General features: G+C 38.3%; 1 protein-coding gene across 1 annotated transcript in view; it reads left to right on the top strand.

Moving 5' to 3' along the window:
* The first annotated feature begins 2,505 nt into the window (after window positions 1–2,505).
* LOC108664549 (receptor-type tyrosine-protein phosphatase H-like) overlaps window positions 2,506–9,596 on the top strand; it is a 29,289-nt gene continuing 22,198 nt past the window's right edge. The window contains exon 1 of the mRNA XM_018151158.2: window positions 2,506–2,588. Within this exon, the coding sequence (XP_018006647.1) occupies window positions 2,586–2,588 (3 nt within the window). The 5' untranslated portion in view covers window positions 2,506–2,585. The remainder of the gene's footprint in view (window positions 2,589–9,596) is intronic.

The raw sequence follows: 9,596 nt of genomic DNA, 5'->3' as shown, positions 1-9,596 counted from the left end.
ATTATTATGTTGCAAGTAAATGCTTACTGGGCAGTCAGCAACCCAACTGTAATCCGTTTCGGAATTTTCCAAAAGACTGAGATTGAAATTCATCGAATTAGGGAAATTTGTTATTCATTTGCCCGTGCACATATGTCGTTATATAATGAGTTAAATGAAGCGTTTTGCATTTTACAAATGCATTTTTCGTTCAGAAAACCATAGCCTATCGAACTCGAACTAGCCGAAATTTCTACAATTCAATTCCATTATACTTGCGATTCCAATGAGTTGTATATTTGTGCGGGTAGAATAATGTTCTCTACGATAAAATGGGGCGCATATATAGAGAGTCAGTAGGCAATGATTCAAAGCGGATTGCTAATCGGACTAGGCCAAGATCTGACTCATACAAATATTCTTGAATGCACTGAGTAACATACACTGAGTAACAGCCTAGGCCATATCTAGAGTCCCTTTTCCTGATGGACAAGATAACGACTGTTATGTGCTTCAATGCTGATACCAGTAATTAGAGAAGGAAATACAAATAATAGCAGTACGTATATTACTTCAAAAACTACAAATTTTCAGTGGTAATGTAACGCGGCGTTTACTCACAATTACCCCAATTTTAATGTTTGAGACACATTTGATGTAACCATCTTATTTGTTTCATACAAACCAACTGAAGAAATTTTGAATGGGAAGTAATAACTCCTCATATATGACAGATGCTTGCGGAGAGTCAACTATGGGGAATCAATTACGAACGGAAATAATGACTTATAAATTCCACGCAATCATAATATCTTTGAGCAAAATGTCTTTTTCACTCCAATCGGGGAAAGTATACATAGACATACAAGCTCCTCAGCATATCGCAGGAGCTGCTGATAACAAGCGATAGAAGTTGCAATGCTAGATAGCGCCCGCAGTCAAGGTACTGCAGTCGTTGGTCACTGCACAGTACATATTAAGGTACTCAAAAAGTTCGTGCAAAAACAACACTTTGAAAAAAATATCAAAGCCATAATTTTTTTCATACACTAGCTCTATCTAGGTATATACATTACTGCGAACGCTGATACCAGCCATTAAGTCCATATGTGTAAAATTTTCATTCGATTTGAACCATGTTTTGGCTGCTCATTTTGCTGCTCCATTTGATGAAAACTGGTTAAATTTCAATGATTTTTCAGGTTTGGAAATAAAAAGAAGTCGAACGGAGCTAAGTCAGTCCTATAAGGTGGATGCCGAATGATTCCCCATCGAAATTTGCGTAGCAAGCTCTGATCCACCGAGCGCCATGCGCGTGTACATTGTCGTGGTTGAAGAGTGAGCGCCGATGCTGCTTCCCAATGCGTTTCTCAGCGGTTTTATGGAAAATTTTATCAAAACCACTCCATTATAAACAGCTGTAATATTTATTGTTTCCGAGTAAATAAGCTAACAAGTTCTCATCTGCATCACAGAAAGTCTTCCCTCTTGAACGCTCAGATTTTTCTTTGACGGGCCCACTTCCTCCCCTGAACATCTACTGCTCCGATTGAGTTTTGTCCTCGGGATTGTACTGGTAGAGCCATGTTTCATCCCCAGTCGCAATTAGCGTAAGAAAAAGTTCAGGGTTAAACCCACTTGTTCAAAAATGTCCGTAGCAAAATGTGCCATTTCTTCCTGCCGTTCTGGGCGCAACAGCCTTAGAACCCATTGAGCGATGAGCTTGTATTTGCTTTCTCCCAAACTGCCCAACAGAATTGTTTGTGTGCAACCCTCGGAGATCTTGAGTGTTTCTGCTACGAATTCGGTGGTTCTTCGACTATCTTTTATCAATCAGTATCAATGTTTTCCCTACAACAGATGTGCGTAGCCTGCCTCTGCAGGGGTCATCTTTGGTCTCATTTTTTTCGCTTCTGGAACGACTTATTCATTTGTAGGTTACTGATTTACTTGAGGCACTGTCATCATAAAATTGTTGCAGATAATCAAATGTTCGGCTGTCCTTCACCCAAGCTTCATCATGAATTTGGTGTTTGACCTGGACTCTACTGTAATTCGGCAGATGCCATGTTGCATGAACTGTTGTTGATTTTAAATTTGCGTCCCGCATTTGTACCGTTAATTCAAGTGTTAATGTGAGAGCTCGTTATAAAACATTGATACAGGATCGTTCTGGTGCATTGGCATCAAATTCTTCTTAAATAATTTTCGATTAAGTCCACGAACTTCTTGTAACCCCTCCGTATTTAATTTTTTCGAAGCCCCCCAAAATTAATTAATTAGAATGAATTTAGCTGTGAAAGAAACACAATTATACTGAATGTGACTGCATGATTATATGACACGTCAGCAAAAAACGGCATAATTTTAATTAATTGCATGAATTAATTCACAGATTTAAAACAAGTTGCATCGACGCATACAACGAACCGTAATTCTTCGTTCAACAAAAAACAGAGGAAAAAATGAGCGATTGAAATATCCATTAAAATGAATTGGCCGGCACTGAATGTCGTGATTTTTTGTTTGTAAGAAGCAATAAGACGGACACAAACAATTGACGTGGATCTTCAATACGATTGCTGGAACTGAGGCAGAGGAGCGAAATGGTGAAGTTCTCACTGCTGCAGGAGTGCCTATGCTGCCTCCTAGCGTCCTTCACTCTTCAGGTACGCGCTATGATAGACTGATTGTCACTTATTATGAGCTCCTGTCAAATAGCAATATTTTGTTTCATCGCTATATAGAGATTTTGAGATTAACAACTACATGTACCCAAGTGACAAATTAGATAATTTGTCATTCAATTCTTATATCGTAATTTATTCAGAATTCATATCCTTTACAGCATTACTCAAGTTTCATATGTTTTATGGCACATTGTGATTATTCAAGTCCAACTTTAACCAATTAGAATGGATTTGGGCAATCAAAAAAAATCATATATGTAAATGGGCGCCAAAAAATGTACCGAATTGGGTGTTACAATTAGTGGGTTCTGAAGACATTTGTTAACTAATCCACTAATAACCCATTTGGTGGCACGTAATGACTTCAGAATTGGTAAAAGTTTTTTTGCGCAGCTTATTTGGAACACAACATAGCGTCCAGATCAATGCCTTGTAATAATTGTAATGCTTTGATCAATTCACTTCCAAAAAAATAAAAATGCCATGACATTTCTATAATTTTGTACATGAATCGTTTTATTTTAAAATTTACTATATTTTCCTTATGCACAAAATGTTTTTATACATTTTTTAACTTTTCCTTCCGCAGATTCAGGTCTTGCAGGCTCAAGGTGAGTTTCGCATTTCAACTAGGTACGTCTCAAACACATTGCAAGGAATAAAATTTCAATATCTTCAAGTGTTAAATGTTCACATGAAGTTTTTCAAAACTACTAAAATACAATAATAGTCAACATGACTAAAAGTCATGTTGACTATTAAAGTCATGTTGACTATTTTTACATGAATGATTTCACTGAAAAATAAAATAGGGCGGCGTTGTGGCGTTTAACGGGCAATATTTATTGCGCAAGATAAGATACGTACAAGATAGTATCGAATCATGTTTAATTCCAGGAACTCAGATCTCCAGTCAAATTCGAGGAGTTCGTTCCCAATGGGAACGGTAACAACGGTCGATAACATAGACTAGGAAGCTTCATAATCTTTAATCTTTCTTCTTAAGGCTTGACTTTTAATCCCGGAATTATCCTTGTTGCACGTCTTTAAATGGTATAGGCTGAAGTGACATCTGAACGTATCATCATAAAATTGGTTTTAACCCGTAAACATTTTTTGCGACATACTGCTACTGTACATAATTTTATAATCAGTAGTATTAAGCGCAAAAGTTACAGGTCAAGCATTGTAATATAATCAATATTTAAAAAAAATACTATGTAAGGAATTTTTCAATTAGCTACATAATTAGGTTCAGCAAAGATTTATAATGAGAGAACCATCAAATTTTATTAGAAGAGGTTCAAGGTTGGATCTCCTTAATTGGGTCCTTCATCCACGGGAAGCGTCGGAAGTTTTTTAATGGTAATTTAATTTTCATCCAAGGAGTTAGTTAAGTACTACGACCGGACTCAAGAATTTAGGTGAACTGGACATTGTAATCTTCAAAGAAATTGTAATCTTCACAATAATTAGATCCAGGAAAGGGTCGCGATCGGCAACAGGGTCACAGGAACGGCTAAGTTCATACTGTTGACACAAGGCAGACAAGACAAGATTTTAACACGTGTAGATATGACGTGTACATAAAGAGTGACAAATGCAATGATCAAGGCAGTATATATCATATAATTCAAATGAGAGTAATAGCACACACCTAAATCTATTCGGGATTCAGTGTGGAACCGTAGTTACAACTGCTAGGCTTAAGGAATGAAACCCTAACGAAGGAGGAGTGTAAAGTAGGAGGAAGGCTCACCAGAAAGGACAGGCAGGAGAGTAGGAGGTTCAAATGCACGGGAAAAAGTTAGAGGAGGAATGACACCCTAAACGTCCATCTACCTATACAGCTATACTAGACCCTAAGCAAATGACCAAAGTTAATTTATATCCACCTTAAACGTCCCAAATGGAGGTTATCCCCAAACGTAAATTATGGCGAGCCTAAGATAAATCCTACCTAGTTAATACACGAGTAATAAATAATTAAGTAAATCCTGCTAGAAACCACATTCACACAAAATTATAAGACAGTAGGATAAAAGTCTCAGCAAGGATTAGGAGCCTGTGGACGCTGAAGATGCGTAGTCCAATACTCAGGTCGCAGGTAAGATTAGAGATGTTGCTATGTCGGCTGCCGGTACGAATCTGAGCTAATTTGAAGGTGCGCTACAAGGGAAGGGGCAACCACCTGGGCAACAAGTGAAGGCAGCAATGCATTCGAAAGTGGTAATTTCTTACAACTATCTTCAATAGCAGACCGATCCTTATTTATCATGAGAAAACTTAGTATGGGTGAAAATATCAATGAATATTGTTAAACTATGCAAACCCTTACAAATATCCAATTAGGTTTTCGAAATTTATCTTATTAATTGGATATGAGTAATTACAATACTCCCATTTATGATAAATTGCTTCAACTATTGTATGATAAGCTTGCCTGTTGGACTTGCTTGAAGACAGTCTTTTCAATATTTCCTGCCGCATTCACGTCGAGATTTTATTTCAGTTCCCAGCGCACCAACTGATCTCAACATCGAAGCTCTCAACTCCACATCAGTGCTGGTGAAGTGGCAAGCTCCCGAGGAGGAGAACGGCATCATCACCAAGTACACGATCCGCTGGAAGCTCGCGGGTAGCGGAAGTGAAGCAGACGATGGCCAGATAATCACAACGCCTGGTGACAGCTACGAGTGCGAAGTACCAGACCTGATCGAGTGCAAGACTTACGACTTCTTCGTGTCGGCGTCCAGCAGCCGTGGCGAGGGAGCGAGAACTGCAATGAAGTGGAGTCCCGCTGAAGGTGGGAGTACTGCCCATATTGTTTAGAATCACGATTGAAATATCAAACATTTATCATTAATACTCATTTGTGTGCCACCCGTCTTGACCACGAAGCCATTCAAAAACTGAGTGCAAACTTAATCAGGGAGTAACATTTTTATGGTGACTCGTCTAGATTCGTTTGCAGTCCTCTCGACCCGCTTCCGAGTGATCGCATGTCATTAGCGAGTTGTGAAACTAAGGAGACTTGCTAGTTTACTTTGCTCATTTATGAAGAGTTTAATGCAATGCAGTGAATTATCAGAATTAATTACTTTTTTCCAATTTTTTTAAACAATTGATTTGTCTAAGTTTATATAACATTAAAATTTAACACATATTTTTCATAACTGTAGGTATTCGAAAAGTAACTAGAGTTTAATCCAATGCCTTGAAGTTCTTAACGACAGCTTTTCTTGCAGAACCAGAAGCTCCACAATATCTGCTTTGCGGTCAACCAAATGGCGGCTCCATTGTACTATATTGGACTTCACCAATCACCACATGTAATATAACCAGATTTATTATAATCTCGGACATATATGTGAAGTGGTCCGAGGATAAATTCAATTCGTCGGATTCGACTGTAGAGTCCAAATTCATGCTTGAAGATCCGATTCCGTACTCCAATTACTCGTTTCAAGTAGAAGCCGTTGTAGAGGAAACCGTGCCCGGGGCACCTGGCGCTTGCCATGTCTTGACTGCAGAAGCTGGTAATACTCTTTGGGACACTCTTGCTGCGTGTCTTTATATATTCGCCTTCAAGTAGGTCCGACAGAATCTTGCTCTTCACGTTTCATCCGACTTCACGACCCCTTCTCTAGTGTACATTATAGATACCATACGTTTAACGGTCATTGAAGCTGGATAATAGCTATATTTCGTTGCATTTGTCTAATTAATCTGAATACTAGAATTAATTTTTTTTAAATAATGGTATTCGTATAACTTTGATTGATGTTTAATTTCTTTACATTTGTTCAACATTTGAGAAATCTAATATCGTGAATATTTTCTCACGGCCTCCTGAAGCTCCCAGCGCACCTCAAAACTTGACATTGTTGGAGGCACGGAGTGACGCTCTTGTCGTTCAGTGGGACGCGCCAGCGACACTAAACGGCGTCGTTCGTTATTACTCGGTCAAAAGCAGCCGCGGCACCGATGTGGTCACCAACCAAACTATTGAAGCTTCGGATGATCAAACTCGTTTCAATTGTACCGTAATCGGCCTCAGTGCAAGCACAGAGTACAACATTAGTGTACGGGTGAGTCCAATGGCACTAATTACATTAGTACCTTGTTTAGTGTTTACTGATGTAACTGACGACACTTGTGGCAATATCGACCTATCGAAGAAAAAAATATAAGGCTGTAAGTATTTCACCGCATACTGCCGCTCCGTAAATTCACGCTGATTTTAATTTAATATTTTTACAGCCTATGTTGAGAATTATTAAACTAAACACACAGCAACGCAGGCATAAAATATTAGATATAGAATAAAAACTTAATGACTTTATATATATATATATAAATATATATACATGGTTCGTACAATTACCGGACAAAATTAATTACAATTGGTAACATTACCGGACATCGGGTACAAAACCGGACAAAAATCGAGTCCGGTAATTGACGCTAGTACTTATTTATGTGTAAAAACCGGACACGAAAATAAATGAACTACATTACCGGACACCAATTCCAAAAAACTTGACTATTGAAAAAAATTTCAACAGTCAACTACGAACATATATTACTCCCCACACACGTATAATTAGCATTAAAATACTCTCAAAACCTTCTCATTAAAGAGTCTTCAACAGAGATTTCCAGGGTTTGTTTTCGTTGTATGACTGATTAGTATAGGAATGTTAAGGAAGTTAACAGGAATGAAGTGTTTCTTTTTCCAGCACTTTTTATGATATCTCACCACTGACTTAACATTGCACACTGAAGAACCGAAAACAAAAACCAAAAAAGATACTTTGAAGAGCACAAGCCTTTTCTGTGTGGCAATGACCACTGATAAACTTCGCTAAAAGTTGCACATGAGATAAGTCTCGCAGTCATGCTCCATGATGGTCTTTGGTAACAATGTCACCTGAAGACGGCAGCCCAGTTGAGAACTAAATTTCAAGATTAGAAAAACTATTACAGTATCCTTCAAAATGATCAAAATTCCTAAGAACAGTTGCACAATTATTTTATGAAAGTAGCAATTATTTTATGCCACCAACCCAACGGTAAATCGTTGCGGATTTTTTTCAAAAGATAGTGATTGAAATTCATCGAAGTCGGGAAATCTGTCAGACTCATTTGCCAGGGCACATTTCTCGTCAATGAGTTAAATGGAGCGTTTTGCATTTTGCAAAATGCATTTTTTTCAGATGCATTTTTCTTCCACAAAATCACAGCCTGAACTATCGAACTCGAACTAGCCGAAATTTCGACACTTCACTTCCATTACACTAGCGACTCCAATGAGTCGCATTGTGCGAGTAGAATAATTTCTACTAGGTTGTATAGCGTATAAATAGGTCGTAGATAGCGAGAGAGTCAGGAGGCATTGATTGAAAGCGGTTTCCTGATCAGACTAGACCAAGTTGGACTTGAATGCACTGAGTAACATACAAATGAAACAAATAGAAACAACTTTTTTTACAATCAGGCAGCCTAGGTCATATCTAGAGTCCCTTTTTCTGATGAACAAGATTACGAAGATTATGAGCTTTGATGCTGTTACAGGTAATAGAGAATGAAATACCAATTATAGCAGTACATATATTACTCAAGATGCTACCATTTTTATTTGGTAATTTAGCGCCGCGTTTACTCCGAATTGCCTTTATTTTATTATTTGAGGCAGATTTGATGGAACTATCTTATTTGTTTCCTACAAACTAACTGGAGAAATTTTTAAGGGAAAGCAACAACTCCTCATCTATGACTGATGTTTGCGGAGTCAGTTATGGGGAATCAATTATGAACGAAAATAATGACTTAACAATTCCATGTTTTCATAATATCTTCGAGCAAAATTTCACTCAAACTTAGGATAGTATAGATAGACATACAAGCTCCTCAGCATATCGCAGGGGCTGCTGATAACAACCGATAGAAGATGCAACGAGAGATAACGCTCGCAGTCAAGGGACACTCTGGTCACTGCACACATATACACGAGTGCTTCAAATAGTTCGTGAAAAAACAACAGTTTGAGGGAACTGTTGAAGTCATAAGGTTTATTTTCAACACATGCTCGCTCTATCTAGGCTAATACAATTCTGTGACCGCTGATACCAGCCATTAAGTCCATCTGTGTAAAATTGAGTCATGCGAATTAAATCATGTTTTGGCAGTTCTTTTTACTGCTTCAGATTATAGAGACTGGGTACTTTTCAATGAATTTTTAGGTTTGAAAATAAAAAGAAATCAAATGAGGCTAAGTCGGTCGTATAAGGTGGATGCCGAATGATTTCGAATCGAAATTCGCGTAGCAAATTCTGGTCCACCGAGCGCCATGCGCGTGTGCATTGTCGTGGTTGAAGAGTGCGCGCCGATGCTGCTTCCTAAGACTTTTTTGGCGATTTTCTTGGAAAATTTCATCAAAATCTTTTCATAATGAACAGCTGTAATATTTTTCCTAGGGATTTCACTGGTAGCGCCATGTTTCATCACCGGTCATAATTAGCGTAAGAAAAAGTTGTGGGTTCTCATCCCATGCACTTGTTCAAAATTTCCATAGAAAAATAGGCCCATGATTCCTGTTGATCTGGGCGTAACAGCCTTGGAACCCATCAAGCGAAGAGCTTGCATTTTCTCTCCCCCAAACTGCCCAACAGAATTGTTTGTGTGCAACTCATGGAGATGAGTGTTTTTGCTACTGATTTGATGGTTATTCGCCTATCTCGTGAGATCACGAGCAGCATCAATGTTTTTCACACAAACAGATCTGCATGGTGTGTCTCAGCAAGAGTCATCTTTGGTTTCATTTCTTTCGCTTCTGGAACGACTTATTCATTTGTAGGTTACTGATTTATTTTAGGAACTTTCACCATGAACTTGTTCCAGAGAGTAAATGATTTTGCTGTTCCC

The sequence above is a fragment of the Hyalella azteca genome, unplaced genomic scaffold (genome assembly GCF_000764305.2).
Source record: "Hyalella azteca isolate HAZT.00-mixed unplaced genomic scaffold, Hazt_2.0.2 contig6214, whole genome shotgun sequence".
Taxonomy (NCBI): Eukaryota; Metazoa; Arthropoda; class Malacostraca; order Amphipoda; family Hyalellidae; genus Hyalella; species Hyalella azteca.
Note: the sequence above shows the minus strand (reverse complement) of the source record. Positions and strands in the feature narration are given on the sequence as shown.